The 19,710-nt window shown below is 55.4% G+C and overlaps 1 protein-coding gene across 1 annotated transcript in view; it reads right to left on the bottom strand.

The window, feature by feature from the left end:
• Window positions 1–3,369: 3,369 nt before the first annotated feature.
• Window positions 3,370–19,710, bottom strand: part of LOC111161111 (syntaxin 8) — a 243,406-nt gene continuing 227,065 nt past the window's right edge. Inside the window, exon 8 of the mRNA XM_022524597.1 lies at window positions 3,370–3,558. Coding sequence (XP_022380305.1) covers window positions 3,491–3,558 — 68 coding nt within the window. The 3' untranslated portion in view covers window positions 3,370–3,490. The remainder of the gene's footprint in view (window positions 3,559–19,710) is intronic.

The following is a 19,710-nucleotide window of genomic DNA, read 5'->3' on the forward strand; positions in this document are numbered from 1 at the left end:
CTTAAGACTAAATAAAGACAGAAAAGGCGCGTGCCAAGAGAAATGGGGAGGCAAGGACAGACAGATCCAGGGAGACACACGGAATATGGGTAGAGGAGCTCACTGCTGGGAAGGGGTAAATGCTTGTGATTGGCACGTGGTTGGGAGAAAGTCTGAAACTAGACGAAGCAATTAGGGGAGAAATAATCCCATTTAACTTAAGTGGGGCTAGGCTGGAAAACCCAACAGATAAAAGGAGATCCGTGGTCTGAGCACAGAGGTCTCAGGGTAACCCCGAAGCTGAAGACGCGGGGAGTGAGGGATCTAACAGGCTGGGGCTGGCCTGGCAGACCGGGAGGGAGGATGTAGCCGCAGGCCGGCTGGCTGGTCTCCATGAGCAGCCGCTCTGGAAGCAGAGGGGCCTGTGGGAATTCCCCAGCAGGCCCGTGGACGGACAGGACTCTGCTGGGGCCCCGCGGGCCCTGACGGACGCACAGCATCCTGGGGCTGATGAAGACCAAGCTTCACAGTTATTAATAATAACAAAATTTCAACAGAACGTAAGTACCAGTCGTAAGCAGGTGTCTGGACTTCTTTATATGGTATCCAGCCTTTAAATGCTTATCATTCACAGTCAGGTAAGTTAAACAATACTTACGCTGTTATTTTAATATGGTTTATCTTCACAGAAAAAGGCCCTACGTTGCCTCTCTTCTCTGTGCTTAGGGTGAGTCCTAACCGCTCACATGGCTGATGCAGAGCACTGTGGGCCCCTGAAACCCCTCTGGGGCTTGGCGGTGGGGAGACCAGGCCTTAATGGGTTCACTTTCCAAACCAGCTGAAAAATGCACCCGTTAACGTCATCCACATTAACTCCGGGGTGGGTCTCGACACAACAGTTCCCCCAAACGGGGCGCATCCCAGCCAGGCACCCTTCGCTTTGGAGAGGTAGGTGTTTCCCGTGGGAAACTTAGCCCCGAGGAAGCGAAGAAGAGGGGGGATCCTTCCTGCATGGCACCACCCCGGGGCTCAGATGGCGGGTCCTCACGGCCGAACCAGACGGCATTTCGCCGCCTCCCGTCTGCGGGTCCAGAGAAGTGAAGTCACTTGTCTAGGGCACCCAGCTAGCAGTGCTGGGGCCGGGCCCGGAGCCCACTCTGTCAAAAGAACAGAAGCCGCTGTGTGCAGACATCGGCTCAGTGTTTGGCTTGAAAAGGCCTTTCCGTGTGACTGAGCCAGGACGCTGTGGCTCTGGTTCAAAGACGCCCCACAAGTTGCCGGGGGTCCGTGCTGAGCAAGTCAAGAGGAGGTGAGAAAGTCAAACAGACCTTCAGTGCTGCCTCCCATGAGCCCCAAGGTGGGGGGGGGCTCCACGGAGACGCTGTTTATGCGGATTCGGGGGTTTCACACGATGAGGCTGGAAGGCTGGCTCTGCGGATTCTTGATTGTCCTTTGGGTGATCCATTAGCAACCACCTGCCTCCCCCCTTCCCAACAAGGAACACGCATCCCGGGGCGCCTTACTGTCCGCAAGCCCTTGGCCCCTGTCTGCGCGGCCTCTCTCCTTCGAGAACACACCCACATCGAGACAAGCCCCCTTCGGTTTCTCATCTCAGCGTCCCAGTCCAGGTCCCTGACAGTGTGGTTCCTGTTCACCGTGGCCGCCGCTCCCCAAGGCCTAGCCTTGCTCTGGTGTGTGCACCGCCCCCCAAGGTCAGCAGGGAGTAGGATCCAAGAGTGCGCAGTAGAATCCCGGGGCTCCGATGTGGAGACAGTCCAACCCGATGGGTTTCGTCTTGGGTCAGCGATCACATAGCTGGCCAGGGTGTGGCTGTCCCGGGGGCTGTGCCCCACCTAGCTCAGGCTCTCTGCCTTCTGGCCACGTCCTGGGGCCCTCACCTGGTCAATGAGCTGTGAGCAGAGGAAATGGGTTCACTTCTGGACAGAACATTCCACAGCCGCTGTGAGGGCTCCCAGACTCCCCCTCTCCTCTGCCAGAGCCTGCTGTGGCTGTCCCCCTGGCTCAGGATCTGCAGTGAGAAGACCAGTCCCTCAAGGGATAGGCAGCAGGGACAAGACACCCATGACCGGGATGGACCCAGGACATTTGGGTCTAGGTGGTTGGGGGCGCAGCACTATCCCGTCAGTTCCAGCTGTCACTGGGCAGGGTGCAGGGACCAGGCAGGCCAGGTCCAGGGCTGGACACCTCTCAGAGAACAGGCAGGCATGTCACGGCCGTGTGCACACACCAGGGGCAAGGGGGACCACTCAGGTGGAGTGGGGGCCGGTGGGAGCTTAAGTGAGCCCATACGACGGGAGAAGAGCTGCCGGGAGGAGGGTCACCCCCCCTTTCTGCAGGATGTACGACTTATCAAGCCTCTGACTGAGGGCCGGCCCTCTGGACTCAGGTCCTTCCGCACACGGCCGTCTTTGGTGTCGCAGCCGAGGACACACTACGATGGGCGGTGCTTTGACTCTCCCTGTGTCCATCTCTGCCCACGGAGGGTCAGGCCGTGCCCTCAGAGGGCAGGAGACCCCGGATTCCCCTTCCACGGGCCCACTCTCTCCTTTTTCCTCAGTGAAACCTCGGGCTTAGGGAAGGGCCCCATCGCCAACCCTAATTCCCTCCCCCTCCGCCAGGGAGAGCAAGAGCCCCGCCAGCTAGCCACCCCGTTCTCTCGTCACCCAGAACAGAGGGCATCTTTCAACCCGGAACTCCCCGAAGCTCCCGCGGGCCGGGGTCCTCAGGACGCCCACCGCACCGCTCGGCCCTGGCACTCGCGCACGCACACATGCAGCGCCCTCCACTCACACACACGGGGTGCTCGCAGCCCGTGGAGGAGCCGAAGAAAGGTCCTACCCTCCTGACGTCACAGTCACACCTCTCTGGACCCTAACAGGTGCCTTCCAGCCCGATAACGTCCCATGCCTCCCCACCCCTACCCTACTCCCCAGACCTGGTCTGGGGGCTTGGAGCCCGGTCACTGAAGAAAGCAGCGGGAGCTGCTGGGTCTGAAGGCAGTTCCCAAAGTAGAGCCCGCAAATGTCCCCGCGTCATGGCAGCAAGCCCGGGAGCGCGGACTTGGGCGGGTGACAGGTGCGCACTCACACACGCGCCCCTCCTCCCCGTGGGGCTGCGGCTGTTCACTCACCGTCTCCCTCGCGGGCACACGACTTCCCCAAGCAGACGGACGCCTAGCACACTGCGGGGTGGCCGGAACCACCCCGCAGCCATGGGGCATGGTCACTTGGGCCTGGCACCCAAATGACCAGTGCCAGAAGCAAATGGGTCGCACGGGGCCTGCGGCCCTGGAGCCTCCCTGCTACGGGCCCATTGACGCAACGCGCAGCCGCAGTTCAGAGCTTGGGGGTGGGGGGCTTTATCGACGCAACGCGCAGCCGCAGTTGAGAGCTTTGGGGGTGTTTATTGAGAGCGGGTTCAGGTACCACCTGGGTGCTGGGCTTTTCTGCGGCTCTGGCAGGCATCACAGCTGGTGCACCCCTTACTGCCACTAGTTGGTGGGCCACACGGCCACGACCACGATCGCCACCAGTAGCAGCAAAATCACCATGATCATCCCTGGAAAAGATAAGCACGAGAGACGGCTTCAGTGACTGATGCTGGAAGGGCATGACGTAGCCTGTGACCTACCTTTGCGGGGGACGGGGGAATGCGGCTCTGCTTTCGGCTTGCACCGATGAAACACCGAGAAAGCAAAGGGCTTTAGGGTCTGCAGGGAAAGGTTAAATCTAGAATCCATTGTCTCCACTGGTTACATGGCTCTGCCATCTTGAACCCAAGATGCGTAGGTCACACATTGGCAAAAGCATCCAATGGAGGGCCGCCTGGGTGGCTCAGTGGGTTAAGTGTCTGCCTTCAGTTCAGGTCATGATCTGGGGGACCTGAGCCAGCCCAGGGTCCCTCAAGGGTCAGGCTCCCTGCTCAGCGAGGAGCCTGCTTCTCCCTCTCCCTCTGGCCCTCCCCACCATTCGTTGTTTTCTTGCTCTCTCAAAAAATTAAAATCTTAAAAAATTAAAAAAAAATAGATATCTAATGGAGGGACTCCTGCAAAGTCAGCACTAGATACACATTTGCTCTCTCAAGGGTCTCTTGAGTTACTGAAGCCCCCAGAGGGAAGCAAGGAGCACACGAGATAAAGCAAGTGAACGTGTCTAGGAAGTAACAGGTGACTCAAATGTGTAGGATCGCATGGTTCTGTGGCCCCCAGACGGAGAAGCTGTTTCCAGAAAGGCCGGTCCCAGGAGTTCAACTCCCGATGCTCTTACAGGAAGCCCCCCTAGCACATTATGGATCTTATTAACTAAATACCCACTGGCCACATGGGGCTCCTTACATTTCAATGAATTAAAATAAAATATAGTAGAGAGCTCAGTTTCTCGGTTCCACTAACCATATCTCAAGTGCTCAAGGGTCCCAAGTGGCCAACAGCTACCATGTCGGACAGAGACAATCAATGAACTTTCCACTGGACAGAAGTGATGGAAGGTATGGAGGTGGGATTACATCACCAGCTGCGCACCCCTAGCTTCCATGATGGCGCCTGGAGCGGATTCAACGCCCATTTGTTGAATAAATGGATGAACGGTCACTCAGTGTGTCCTCAACACTCACCCTACCCTCGGACAGCTTCCCACACTGGGAGTTCCTCTCTCCCTTCTTCTGGACTCGGTTTTGTTAAGTTAGATTTTTCTGGGAAACTGCCCACTTTTTTTGAGTGTTCAAAAATACTGGTATAAAACCGTTCATTGCGTTCTCTTAGAATTAGAACACTAGGCTGTACCTGTGCTCTTCTTTTTGTCTCTAACGTGGCATATCTGGACATTCCTTTTCCTGATTAACGCTGCCTCCAGGTGCCTCTTTTGATCATCTCTTCCAAGAACGGGTTCTGATGCTGTTGGTCATGTCCCCCTCATTTCCTGTTTTAATTTCTGCATCTGTATTCCTTAATCCTACAACTCATAGGTTTTCTTTGGATTCACTCTACTGTTCTTTGAACTGAAAGTCAGCTCATTCATTTTCCATCTTTCTTCTAAATATTGTCCCTCTACACCTACAACTTTTTGTTTTAAGATTTTATTTTCAAGTAATCTCTAACACCCAACATGGGGCTCAAACTCATGCCCCTGAGATCAAGAGTTGCATGTTCCATCCACTGAGGCAGGCGGCTGCCCCCGTCTACAATTTTTGGTGGGAAATAATTTCACTGCTGTTAGTTTCTAAGTTCTATGTATTTTAGATTTTTCAGCAATTTTTTCTTTGGCCCAACAATTACTCAGAAATGTGTTTTTAAAATTTCTGGTTACAATGGAACATGCTTATCCAATATATATTTTTAAAAATTTGAGATAATCATACAGTGTATTTTGATGTGAAAATACCTATGATTTTTACGGGTGACAAAGCCACCAGGACTACAAACAGTAATGTGGTTCATTGCCTGCATTCTTAATTGAAGAAAAGGCTGTATCTCAGTTTTCCCACCCAGTTCATAGATGCCCTGAATTCCCTCCACAGACCTCCAGGGTTCAATGTAGTTCAAGTAGTGAGCATTTTATTTTATCCTTTAAAGATTTATTTACTGGGTGCCTGGGCGGCTCAGCTCGTTATGCATCTGCCTTTGGCTCAGGTCATCTTGAGGATCACAAGATCGAGTCCTGTGTCAGGCTCCCTGCTCACTGGGGAGTCTGCTTCTCCCGCTCCCTCTGACCCTCCTCCCCACTTGTGCGCTCTCTCTCAGTCTCAAATAAATAAATCTTTTTTAAAAATTTAAAATAAACATTTATTTATTTATTTCAGACAGACAGGGGAGGGGCAGAGGGAGAGAATCCCAAGCAGACTCCCCGCTGAGGGCAGAGCCTGACTCCGGGCTCGATCTCATGGACCCTGAGATCATGACCCGAGTCAAAACCAAGACTTGGATGCTCAAGCGAGTGAGCCACCCAGGCACCCCAAGTGGCGTGCTCTTTAAACTCAACTGATGTAAAGCACAGCATGGGCACAGTGTCGAATATTAAGAAGGCACATAAAAATACACAGCAGGCTTCCCTGTCATCTCATCAGCCCGTGGATGATTTTTTCCTAATACCCCCCTTTTCTCTAATGATCTGATCTTTTGCAAGTACCCCCTCTCGGGACCTACGCATTCTCCCCAACGTCGCAGGGACACCAACCCAAGCCTCTCCATCAGGAGCCAGCAAACTGTGGCCCCCCTGCTGCTGGTCTGTTTTCGTATAACCCCCGAGCCAAGAATGGTTTGTACATTTTTTAAGGGCTGTCAAAGAAGACAAAGAGAAGCTGTGACGCACCGACTGTGGTCTGCAAAGCCTAAACTCTTTACTATCCGGTCTTTCACAGAAGTCTGCGGATCCCTGCTCTCCATCACTGGGGCCGATAACGACCCAGCTGCAGCCTTGGTTCCTCCATGCAGGCTCTGGTTTCCAGCTCTCACTCCCATTTCTCTCCTCTGGGGATTTCCTCTCTTCCTTGTCAATTTGGCTCTGCATCAGCATTTGAGGGGCGGGCTGTGATATTTTATCTCGTGTTTCGGGACGTGTGTAGTAAGATGCACGAGTGTGCACAGGTGAACGTTATCTCAGCCCATCTTCCGGCCAGAGCCAGAAGAACAAATCTCCTCTTCATTTATTTCTGCCTCCAGAAATATCTTCATGTTGACCAAAAGCTCCCCCTGGGCAGGAATCCCACCACCTCCTGGCTGGGCTGAGAGGTCGTGCTGCTTAGGATCAGGAACCCCGCATGGAACTGGAGGACACAGAAGGACTGAGGAGTATTGGGGGGCACCTGCTAGCACTCCAGAGTGCGGGGTAACCCCAAAGATAAGGGGGAGGCCTAGGTGCTGAGAAAAGATGGGAGAAAAGACAAGGTGTTCAGTTAGGGCTGCTCAGGCAGGATTGGAGCTGGGGGAACACTTGGGGCCCAGAGGCTGGCTGTGCAGCAGCAGGGGTCCTGGACTGGAGGGAAGGGGGTGGCCGATGGTGAGGCTGACACCAGGACCCCTGAGATTCACAGCGGGTGGCGACAAGCACAGCGGAACAAGAGACCGGAGCGAGGAGATGGGAGGACAGAGACTGGCTGAGAAGAAGAAACCACACGCCAGGTTTGAGCTCATACACGATCACAGGGAAGGGGCCTTCAGGCTCCGGTGGCTACCGCTGCCTCCCACCTGGGCCCACCTGCTGCTCGCTCTGCCCAATGCATAAACCGGATCAGGTTACTGGCTGCCTTGCAACTCTCAGAGGCCTCAGCAGAAACCCAAACTCTTTACGGGGGGCCTCGCACGCTCTGCGTCCAGCTACCCCAGCAGCCGTTCTCTGCGCCGGCTCCAGACATGCACCCTTCAGTTTCCTCAATGGCCAGGGTGATGCTCCTTCCTGCCCCTCTTGGCCCATGTGCTCCCTACTTCTTCCCCAGAACCCAGTGTCAATGTCACTTCCTCAAGGACCTCCTCCCCGGCATTCCATGAACCGTGCTTGGGCTGTCCCTTCCACGGCCGTGCAGTGCCCCCTTCTTCAGTCATGATTTAGGCGCTCAGACACTGTCTGTCTCCACCACGGACCCCCGAGAGTCCGACACAGGGGCCACGCCGCTCTAGCTCCCCTTCACATGCCCCGTCCCCCAGACCCTTTTTTTTTTTTTTAATATATATACAAATGAATCAGTGTATCGACTACCGGGAAGGGATGAGAAGAACCAGTAAGAAAGGCAAAGTGGGAACAGCCAACAGAGAGAGAGAAGCTGAGAACATGTGTCAAGGAAGCCAAAGAAAGAGAAGATTCTAAAGGTGCCAATCGAGAGACAACACACAGACACCAGGAGGCCAGACAGAAGCTTCTGGGCTGGGAGTCCTTCGATGGGACAGTTTAGCAGCCCGGTGGGTGGGCCTCCTAGATCACTCTTAATACCGCAATTCCTCTGTAAGGCGGCAATGATTCTATCTCGGACACTGAGTCACACAATACGTGCCACAGGAGAGGTGACACAGGCACCCCGACACCCACGACAGCCGGAAATGCAGAGAGAGAGAGAGCACTTTGATGTCATGGGCTCAACTGGGCTCCCGTCCGGCGATGAGAGGGGCTCTAAAGCCGAGTGACAGGTACGTCTTTTATATTTTCAAGCCTTTTGGAGCAAACGGGGGGCCTCTGGCCGCGACATTTTCAGCAGGTTTCGCTAAACGGGTGTGCACGGACCATCAAGTGAGGAAATCCTCTCGAGATGGCAAGTGACAGTGTGATAAGCTGAGGCCAGCGCAGCCTTTGGGATGCTCCCGGTCAGAGAGCAGGTGTTCACAGACCTTCCCACACGGCAACACTTTCTCTTTAAAAGTCTGGCCTTCTTGGAGCCAGGCCACGGCTCTGGCACCTTCCTTGAATGGAGTCTCTCTTCTTTGGAGGATGTTTCGGGAAGAGTGACCAAGGCTCGTTCTGAAGCCAGAGAGGGCTGAGCCGCACCGTGCACAGAATACGTGGATGCGGGAACCAGCCTGGGAATCCAGGTGGGACCCCCCCACCCAGCTCCACCTCATCCCCTTTCTCTGCACCCGTGGGGCCGGTGCAGGGGGATCCCGGCCCCCGACACAAAGGGGGGCTTCTCAGGGACGGGGGCCCCAGGCTCGTTGGGACTCAAAAACAGGGATACAGAGCTTTGACTCGGTTTTCTCTTCTCTTTCTCCTTCCTCCTTCCCTCCTTTGCAGTCTGTATGGTGGAAACTTTTAAACAGAGACGAGAGTGGACGGGCGGGTGTACTGCACCGGCACAAAGATCTGATGGTGGCCGGTCTGGTTTCACCTGTGCCCTCCCCTGCATCCTGAACCCCAGACATACTTCCTCTCCCACTCCATCAAAAGCATCAGAGATAAAGAATCATTAACACAAGTCACCACCACACAGAAGGCGATTTGCCTTTCCTTCAAGACAGTGGCAGGGAACAGCCTCCAGCCCTGGAGACACAGGAAAGTGACTGTGGCCTAGAGGTTGCAGCAGGAGACCATGTGGCCAAAGGGAATAGCATTCAGTCACAGTGGGGTGGGGGAGAGAGAGAGAGAGAGAGAGGACTTCCTTCTTTTGCCTCAGAGTGGTACGTAAACCTCAGGGGGTCTGCTCATCTGTCCCCCAGCTACAGAGATGTGTGACATTTCAGAACAAGGAAAGACAGCTGAACTTCTGGGAACCTGCCAACTTCTGGAACAATGAAGGCTCTCTACCCCCACCCCAGGCACAGAAACACCTGGTGAGGCTCCTGACCACGGCACCCCTCCTGCTGAACCCCACGCGCTCCCGTGCGCCACGCTGCTGCCCGTCCCACATCCAGGTGCCCCTCTCAGGGCCAGGCATGGGCGCCAGAGGCCCAATCGTGGAAAAAAATGGCCATTTCCTTTGGTCAGTCTACCAGATGGGGATTACTCAACCACTTACAGTATTTACAAGTCCAGCTCGTGGCAATTAAAGAAAGATGTAGGAAAACAAACTCCTTTCAGACTGGGAAGGCACATGAAATGCAGTTCTCTCCAGAACGGTGCTGTGTTTTCTGAAGAGTGCTCATTGGGATTCATGGCCCGTATTTTTTCCAGTGAAACACTGGAAACCTGCAAAGTAACGGGCACTGTGTTGCCAACGCATCTGCCCCGGGTGAGGGTAGGTCATGGCTCTTGGTGCTTGAGGAGGAGGGAGGGGAGGCAGAGGGAGGGGAGGCAGAGGGAGGGGAAGGAGGGGGGGAGGAAGGGGAGGAGAGGGAGGGAAAGGGAAAGGAGGAAGAGGAGGAGGAAGGGGAGGAAAAAGGGAAGGGGAGGAGGAAGAGAAGGGAGGGGAGGAGGTATAGGAGAGAGGGGAGGAGGGAGAGGAAGGGGAGGAGGAGGAGGGAGGAGAAGAAGAGGAGGATGGAAGGGGAGGAAAAAGGGAAGGGGAAGAGGAGACAAGGAGGAGGAAGAGAAGGAGGGAGAGGAGGAAGAAGGAGAGGAAGAGGAGGAAGAAGTGGCAGAAAAAGAAGGGGAGGAAAAGGAGGAGGAGGAGGAACATGGACTGTCTTCTTGGGAGAGTGAGAGCAGACAGCACAGACCACTTCCCCCTCAGTGCTCAGCTGTAGGGATGCAGGGCTAAGCACAGTGGGAGGGTAGGGGTGCGGGGTAGCAGGGAGGGGCATGCAAAGGGCCTCATTATCTGAAGTCTCCTGATCTGATCACAGGAGAGCAGCACTGGTTGCTTGTGACTGTCCCCACATCCCTATACCGTTTGCTCCTGCGATCACCTCTCCCACTGCGAACAGCGTCCAGAGCTCTAGCCTAGACATCTAGGAAAGACCCCCGCGGCTGGCTGGTTTTTTTCCCAGGGGTGCCTTTTGACACGTGACATTTGCTTATGCATTAAGCAGTGGGTTCTCCCTGATCAAACAGATTTCTTGCAGCAGACTCCTGAGCTGAGATGGGGAGCGAGCCAGAGAAAAGACAAAACTGGAATATTTGTTTTCTAAAGTTCATGTAAATGTTCCCTTTAATCCCATTACTGGGCAAATAAACTGAGAAAAGAGTAGACACCCAGCAGAGAAGATGAACATATTTACATTCTGAGCGTCAGACCTGAGGGCACAGAACGGCAGGTGCCCTTGGGACCCCACACGGGAGCTGGGTGCAAGGTGGCACGGGGTGGGCTCCCCAACAGCCTTCTTGCCTTCAGCCTGGAGCTCAGCCGGCCCAGGAGACGGGCACGGACAGCGGCTCCCCTCCCCTGCTGCTCCGCTTTCCTGCCGCAGTTCCGCAAACAGCGCTTCCATTAAAAACCTGAGTGTGAGTCTTCTTCTGTTCTGACTTTGGTTCTGTTCTCACCTGGCACTCAACACATCCCCGGGGTTTCTTCTCTCCTTTGGAGGGTGAACCCCCCTGGGCAGCTCTGGTGGGCTCCGTCCCCTCATCAGACCTCCCGTCCCCCTCTTCCTTCTGCTTCTGCCCTCTGCCCCCCTGTCACCCTCTGCAGGGACACAGCCTGGGACCCTCCACGGACCCTGCTTCCTTTAGGCTGGCAGCTCACTGCCCCTGGAGCCAGAGACACTCCGAGAGGCAGGCCAGTGCCCTTAACCCCCTCCACCCTTCAATGCCTGTGTTAGATATTAATATTCCTTCCATTAGGCCAGATGATCTGCAGCAACAGGGATGGCGCAGTCTGGTGTGGGGGCAGCGGTGCTGGCCTGGGGAGTCAGGGAGGCCCGATCTCCATGCCTTTATGGTGAGCTCAGTTCACCCTCTGTGAAAACCCCGGATACCAACTTCTTAGGTGCATGGGGATGACTCAGTGAGATGAGGTGCGGGAGGCTTCCTGGGCGAATCTGGCGGCCCTTTACCGGCAGAGCGACGACACTAATTATTCCTGCGTCTGGGACCTGCGGCCCGAGCAGGGGGCCTCCAAGCAGCACCTGCAGCACAATGTCCCGGAGAGAGCCAGGCTCACGGCCTGACGACAGAGCCCAGATGCCATTCATCCCCGAAGGGAAGGGAGGGGAGCAGAACCAGAGGAGACACCTGGGTGGCATTCCGTGCAGACACAGAGTCCCGTTCCAGCCACAGCTCGGCCGTGATGACGGGTATCCAGGAAAGGTTGGAAGTTTAGGGTGGGGTATCTGGCCGCAGCCGTTCGGGTCCTGAGCACAGGAAGGGCAGCTGGGCTGGGCGCAGGCTGGAAGGTGAGTGGAGCCAGCTGAGCGGACGCCAGGTGACAGGAGCAGAGGGCCCTAGGGTTGGCGGTGGGTGGGGTGGTGGTGGTATAAACTGGGGGTGGGGGTGGAGGCCCTGTGAGGGGGCCAGGTCAGAGCGGGGGCAGCACCAAGGCCAGGGTCACGGGCCCGAGGACTTAGAGATGTACAAACCAAACCCAAGGAGAACCTAGAAGGCCCGCAGAAAGCCTGACTTCAGAGCCGAGCCGGGCCCTGGAAGCCCATCAGCCCTGCGGGTGCCCGGTGGGGGACACCGGGCACCCCAGCGGCGCCGGCACAAGGCATCACGAATAACGGCAGCGTGGCAAGAACAGAAGGAACACAGAGGAAAGGCAGCTGTCACGCCGCTAGACGTGGGCTCAGAACGTGCCATGCCCCGGTCTTGTGCTGTTCCCACCAGGAGTCAGTGGGGCACACAAAGCAACAGGTCCCCCCCTGCTTTGCAGGTGAGGAAGTTGGGGCTCAGAGGTCAGCCCTGCCCTGCCCTGACAGGAGCCCCAGGAAGGCTGCGGGCCAACAGCCCGGCTAGCTCCGGGCACATGGCCACGTTCCCTGGGAGGGAGCCCCGCGGGGCCAGGCCTGGCCGGGGACCGGGCTCACCAGGGGAGCCAACCCGGGTGATGGTGGGAGGCCGTGTCTGTGATGCCAAGTGACAGACTCAGAGAAACACACGAGAAGGCAAAGGATTGGCCTGGAATTAGCCTGTGCTATGGTTCTGACTGAAAACCAAGAAAATTTAGATGAAACAGATCTTAACGTTGCCTTGGCATTTATGTCACTCTGAGTGTCTGTCTCCACCTTTGGACAGGATCATGGCCCCAGGACAGCACCCTGGGCCAACGTGACCAAACCCTGGCTGCTGCGGGAAAGATGAGCTTCCTGAAGGTACTGTGTGTGCTCTTCTCGGTAGCAGCTCTGGAAGGGGTAAGCCCGGAGTCCCATGAGGGGGTCTGTCCCGGATCTGTGCTGGGGTGACGTGAGGAGGAGAAAGGGGCACCTTCCTCACCCTGCCCTATGAAGTTCCAGGCCCCATCTGGGGACAATCCATCTCCCTGGTCCCCAGGCTGCCACCCCATCTCAATGCGGATGAGAGGTAATGTGCCGTGTCCACAGAGAACCTGGAAGAATGTCATTCTGGAGAGAAGGCGGGAGACTAGGGGGAAGGAGGATGGTGTGGGGAGACATCTGGGGGCCAGAGAGACCCAGCAGCCTCGGCAGGAAGCAGGAATGGGGAAGGTGGCCTGACAGGAGTGGGGGATGGGGCGAAAGAAGGGCTTGCCTCGAAACAGGAAATTGAAAGGAATTAAGACCGCAATAGCCAGGAGGAGCCGGCTGCAGGCCTAGGGGAAGGCGGGTTCCCGGGCTCCCGGCTCCAGGGACCAGACCTGTGCCTCACTGGGCATCAGGCGTCTCTGTCACAGCCACGAGGCCCCTGTGAGGCCAACACCTGATGTTTGCTTGGGACAGGACAGCGCATGTCACCAGCCAGAGCACATCATGCTGACTAAGGGGTCAGACCTGTGGGTTGGGCTGTTCTGATGGGCAGCCGACCCTGGGCAGATCTGACCACAGGGTAAGGGTCTGGCCAAGAGAGCTAGATTTCCTCGCACCAGAACCTTCTGTGGGTCAGGTCCGATGGGTGCAAAGACATGTGTGTGGCTCTGCGTGGGCCCCAGGTCTCAGGAGAGGGGCAGAAAATCAGCCCCCCACCAAAAAAAAAACAAGAACACTCGGCTGATAACAGCGCTCCTCGGAGGGGGTATGCACAAATTCGGCTAGTCCCGCTGCTCCCTGCACAGAAGGTGCAAGACACGTGCCTCGGTCTCATCCGTGCTCGGAAAGCGTTACAGTCCCCTCCCCCGATGTCCAATCAGTCCGGCAAATCAACACAATCCAACAGCAGAACTCTGCTGTAGAGAGACGACCCTTCCCATCAGCCATCAAAAGCCGCCTCTCCTGAGTCGTCAGGGCAATAATTTAATGCCCGCTCTCGGGTGCATCACTATTGGCTAAGATATCCCCTCGCTGTGCCGTGGGGTCCCCCTGGGAAAGCGAGCCTGTCTGGAATCTGGCAGAAATTCAAGTGCCTTTGAAAAGACAGTCAGGAACTCTGTTATGGATATCTTGTTTTGACAATTCCCTCTTGACTAAGTGTCCAAAGATTTCTGGATGGCTCCACCCGGGCTACAGATTCTGCATTACGAACCCCTCCGTTTGTGCTGTTTGCATTGGGAGACGTCACCTGCCATCAATTAGGGAGACCGGGCCGGGCGACCAGAGGGGGCTGCGGCCCAAGTTCTAAGTCAGGTACAGAAAGACTGGACACGGAGCTACGGCCGTCCAGAGGCTACTTTTTCAATACAGCAGATGGTGGGTCCTCTGATTTTTTTAAGTAAATCATGTGACCGAGATGTGGAAGCCCACTGAGTAGTATATTTGAACCGAGGCTCTGAGTTCCAAACCCCAGGAGAACATCCCCCTGGGAGGGGTGGGGACAGCTACGTGTCTGTTCAACTTGGCGTGAGGCCATGTGAGGCCCCCGGGCTCTCCTCTCCAGGAACTGCGAAGCTTGGACTGAGCGGAGTTGGGGCTCAGTCACCACAATGGTGACACCGTGGACGGGTGGCTGACAAAATGGGTCCGGAAGTCCCCGACTGGGCCGTGCTTCCGACTCTTCCTGGCTCAGTTATCCCTTAGAATCTCGCTAGTCACCTGACAACATTCAAACAAATGACACGTTCTTTAACCTACACGAGCCAGGGCCCTTTCCTCTGACTACTTCTTCTTCTTCTTTTTTTTTTTTTTAAAGATTTTATTTATTTGACAGAGAGAGAGAGATCATGAATAGGCAGAGAGGCAGGCAGGGAAAGGGGGAAGCAGGTTCCATGCTGAGCAGAGAGCCCAACGCGGGGCTCAACCCCAGGACCTTGAAATTATGACCTGGACTGAAGGCAGAGGCTTAACCCACTGAGCCACCCAGGCGCCCCTTTTCCTCTGACTTCTAACTGGGACCTTTCAGGAAAGAGATCATCAGCAAAAGTAACTATTTGTCTCTAATTATTTGGGAACGTGGAAGTGCGATGTAAGGAAATAGCTCGCCAGCAAGAGGCCTTCTCAGACACTCTCTCGCAGTCACGCCTCCAGTGACGTCACAGACGATCTCGGGGTAACGCCATCAGCGCTGTCCTGAAGAGACAAAGTGAGCAGGAGATGCATGGGGGTTCTGGGACAAGAGGAACTGGGAGCAGAGGTGGGGCAGGAGAGCCCCCCTCCTGTCAACGAGGCGAACAAGAACCCCTTGCATGGGGTGAGTGAGTTGCTTGGAGCCCTTCCCTTGGGGACCCCTCCTGCCCCAGAGCGCACTGTGGACGGGCCCGTGGAGGGTGTGGGTCAAGCAGACCCACACTGTGGACGCACACCGTTCCGGCCACCATTGTGCTCCTAATGAGAGCCATGTCTGTCTCTGTGAGCAGTGCTAGGCACTCTATCTTCATCACGTGCGTGACGGGCTGACGTGCTCAGTAAATGTTTGATCGACAAGACAACAGAAGGCTCCCACTCCTGGGTCGCCAGGAAAGTGAAAACAATACCCAGAGCCTCTAGATTCTACTTCTCTACAACGGATTTTGACTGAATTTTTACAAAGATCTTATTTATTTGAGAGAGAAAGAGAGAGCATGAGCAGAGGGGGAGGTGGGGAAGGGCAGAGGGAGAGGGAAAAGCAGACTCCCCACCGGGCAGGGAGCCCCACATGGGGCTCAATCCTAGGACCTGACCATGACCCGAGCTGAAGGCAGATGCCCAAGAGAGCCACCCAGGCACTCCTGGATGTCGATCTATTTAACAAACATCAATCAATCGATCTATAGAGTGCCAGGCATTGTTCTAGTCACTGGAGACAGAACAGTGAACAAAAAGACAAAAATCCTTGCCCTCAATGAGTGTCTATTTACGCCTGTGTGTGCTCACATGCGTGTGTGCACCTGCGTGTGCCTGACTGCTGGGAGGGTACGGCGGGTGAAGACAGACAAAACCCAAAATAAGTAAATGACATCGTGTACTCAGAGGTGCAAAGTGCTACAGAGAGGTGAGTGCTCGCTGGCAGCTCAGAGGCACAGATCCCCTCCCTCCGGCTCTAGGGGCAAAAGCAGGAGGGGGTGCTAATACTTTCCAGAAACTGGCATCCCGCAGTGGGATCTGGAAACGCGCTGCGGGTCAGATGAGTGTGCCTTCCTACGGGGCAACAGGGAACGGCCACCGGTGAACGCTAGTGACAGGTAAGGTCAGCAACAACACATGACAGAAGTTGGCTAGAATGACGGGTGACGTCACGACACGTGGAAACAGAAAGCGAACTGATCAGGGAGCGCAGAGAAGACAGGCTGGCGAGGCCGACCTTATCAGGGGGTCCCCGGCACTTTCCAGGACAGGGATCCCTAGCTAGTGAAGGCTGGAAGCCACGCAGTCTCGGGGGACGTGTGGTTTATCACGTGGTCTGACATGAAGGAGCCACACACGGCTTCTCTGACGGCGGCGGTTCCCCACACGGCCCGTTCTGACAGCTCTGTGCCCAAAGAAACATCAGAAACAGATGACTGCCGCCTTTCTTGGTGGGGGGGTTCACTTTCAAGTAGCACTGCCCCCCCCACCCTGCTGCTGCTTGCTAAAATCTAAAGGAAGTCCAGGTTCTGGTGGCAGGAGGAGGAGGAGGGAGTAAGCGCCAGGGGTCACCAGAAGTCTGGAAGAATCAGGGTGAATGCATTTCAGGGGGATCGCTAGTGCCACTTCTGGGGCGTCGGGCGGACAGCCACTCTGTCAACCGCGAGGCTGTGTCTGTCCCCCCGATTCTGTCCCCCAACCTCAGCGCTCCTTTGGCCTCCAAGATGACACAGGCCATGTACAACCAAGAGCCACAGAGAAGAAAGGTGACTGGTAAGAGCCATGGGAGGAAGAAGAAAGAAGGGCTGGAGAGAGCCGCCCCACACGGTCCTTTCCTTTGAAGAGCGGAGCCTTTTCCCAAAGAGTCAGAACCTACGTCATGGTCCCTCGGTTTGGCGACGAAGCCTGTCCCTGTCACCGAGGCAGAAACATGAGCTCCAGTGTACTCTGAAGGTCATCCCTGCTTTCAAATGGTCACCAGTAAGCCATGTGAAGCTCGCTGGCCCCGACTTCCAGCACAGTGTGTGTGTGTATATGTGTGTGGGGGTATGTGTGTGTGTGTGACTTCCCAATTGTGAGGCCAAATGACAGAGGGGAGAATGTACATGTATGTACGAACACAGGGTCCAGCTTAACATGGGGAGCTGCAGCGTGGGCTGAACCATGGGCCAGCCGGCATCCACACCATGGCTCTGGGGAAGGGACCCCATCCATCCTCGATGCCTAAAATTGGGGGGACACTAGCCCTTAGCTCCCAGAGCTGCCATGGAGACGGAATGAGGTGGGATGCTCAGTGCTGAGCACGCTCCTCAGCCTACAGCACGTACTCAGTGGACATAGGCTGCCCTGACTCCTGCTGGAAATGGTTCTGGCTACAAAAGGGGCCTTCACAGTCTGCACTCTTTGAACAGAAGATGCTCTGGTCTGCATCCTGTCTGCGAATCACTCTGGTTGCCAGCGCCGCCGTATCTGCCCACCACACGACACCAACACCAGGAGGAAGGGGGACCCCTGAGATGGATGGGACCACCCTCCGTCACTTTGAAGCATGCTATCACAGAGATTTTGAAATGTGCACTCATGCAAAATTCCCCAACAGCCTGGATGACTGTGTGAAAATGCCCACGTTAAGCAGCAGCTCTTTCTGCCCGCGGGTCCCGTCCCTGTGCTTTTTTTTTTACACCAAGGATGGCACAAGAATTCTTCCTTGGCCGTTGGCTCTGGACCTCATCTCCATTCCCAAGCAGCATCATATGGTGCCTGAACCTGGGGCTTTGCGTCTTTCTACCTGGGCTCGGAGCCACGGTGCACACTTGGTGAATAATTTCTCTTGTTCCACTGTGGGCTCTACGCTCAGCACGGAGTCTGCTTGAGATTCTCTCTCCCTCCCTCTCTGCCTCTCACCCTGCTTGAGTGCACACGCACAAGCATGCGCGCTCTCTCTCAAATAAACTCTTTTAAAAAAATACCCTCCTTAAGAGTACTTCCATAAAACGCAGTTCCTACTTGTCCTCAGAAGGGACCTGTATCTTCTACCCAGAGCACCCTGATGATCTCCCGATGGCCTCCCCTTTGGGCCCTGGGCCACTCCTTTCACGACATCATGAGAGGGAGATGCTTGGCTGCAGGGACAGGGTGAACGCCACCAGCCCCACCATCAGGGGCAGGAAGAAGGTCGTCAGAACTGTGAGCCCCGTGGGCATCCCAAGACGGGGGGAGTGAGAACCACAGAGAAACCTAGAAGCTCGCCTGGCTCTGGGTCGTGCAAAATGGGCCTCTTCCCAGAAGCCGCGTCAGGGCTAACAGCTGGACAGGGGAAGTGTGCAGGAGCTATGGGGCTGGGCAGGTCATGAAGCCCTCACCCCCAACACACGCCGTGCTGCGGGCATGTGCCCACTGTGGGGCGAAGGGGCCTCTTCCCTCAGCAGCGCCATCTGCCATGACGCCACCTCCATTCATGCAATTCTTTAACGCTTTTTCCCAGCCCCAGAGACGTGGGTCAGCCACAGTCGGCAAACCAACCCAGGATCCGTATAGCCTGACCTTCCCAGAGGGTGCCTGCTACTTTCGGAGTGTTCCCAGACTCAATGATGCCACCACCGAGCCAACTGAAGACAAATGGATGAGACCCTGAGCCAGACGTTCTAGAATACGGCCAGCTTCAACTGCTGAGCAAGCATTCTGTTGGCAAGAAGGATGAACAGAGAGGTATCTGCGGGCCAAGGATTCAGAGCGGAGAGTACGGGAAACCTGCCTGGGGTGCCGTCCATAAGAATGGGGGTTTATATCAGTTTTGAGGATAAGGCGACCTAGGGAGGTCCTCTCCTGAAGGTGGTCATTGTGGAAGAGGCTTCATGAGACTCGAAAGATACAGTCCGAGAAAGGCATCTTGATGACACAGCCGAGTGTCCCAGGCCCCGTGTAGGCTGTTCCCGCCAACACCAGGTATGTGCCCAAGGTCAGAAGCCACGCACAAAACAGACCTGCCCTTGAGACTCGTGTTGTGGGCACAGAAAATAAAAGGTGTTGGAGGATAACACAATGATGTCATCAACTTCTCCAGACCCAGTCTTTTGGAAACAAGTAGAACAGAGGATCCAAAATGTCAGATTTGGCTTTGAACAATTTGTTGACTTACACTGAACTTGGTCTTGTCAGATAACTTCAGCAACCATTTCAAGGCCAAAGAGCAGAGCTGAGTTACGACACGCTGCCAGTGCGAGGATCCGGTTTTCCCACCTTGGCCGCTGCCGCTCAGTGTGCCATGATCTCTCACACCTCCTGCCTCAGCACGGGGCTGTTCACACCACCCTGTAGCCTTCCACGGTTTCCACACACCCAGCACGCAGACGCTGGCTTTTGGCCTCAGCTCAAAAACGTTCCCTCCCCAGTGATGACACCTCTCCCGTGCCCAAGGCACCCAAGGACTGCTTTTCCCTGGCTTCTTCTGCCAAGGACTGTATTCCGAACACACACGTTACAGAAATTAGTTCATCACTAGCGTAAACTAACAATCGGTTGGGTTCGCGGAAAGCACAGCCCTTCCCTGATCGTCTGTAAATTCTTGAGAGGACAGACAGGCCACGCACTGCCATGACTCTAGTCCCCAAGATGCTATCCACAGGTGCCCAGCACAGATGTCATACAATGCGCACTTTCTGCATCACGCACTTGTGTTTTGGTTGACGGGAAAGAAGCTCGTCGTTTAGACTCAAATACTGGTTGCGTGGGGGTCATGGAGAGTCAGTAGTGGGGAATTCAAACGGCACTTTTACTTGGTGTTAATTAATATGGAGATGTTCTAGCAGCTAGACTCGTACTCCGCACAGACTAAG

Source organism: Enhydra lutris, unplaced genomic scaffold (assembly GCF_002288905.1).
Source record: "Enhydra lutris kenyoni isolate GAN:26980312 unplaced genomic scaffold, ASM228890v2 scaffoldscaffold82, whole genome shotgun sequence".
Classification (NCBI taxonomy): domain Eukaryota; kingdom Metazoa; phylum Chordata; class Mammalia; order Carnivora; family Mustelidae; genus Enhydra; species Enhydra lutris.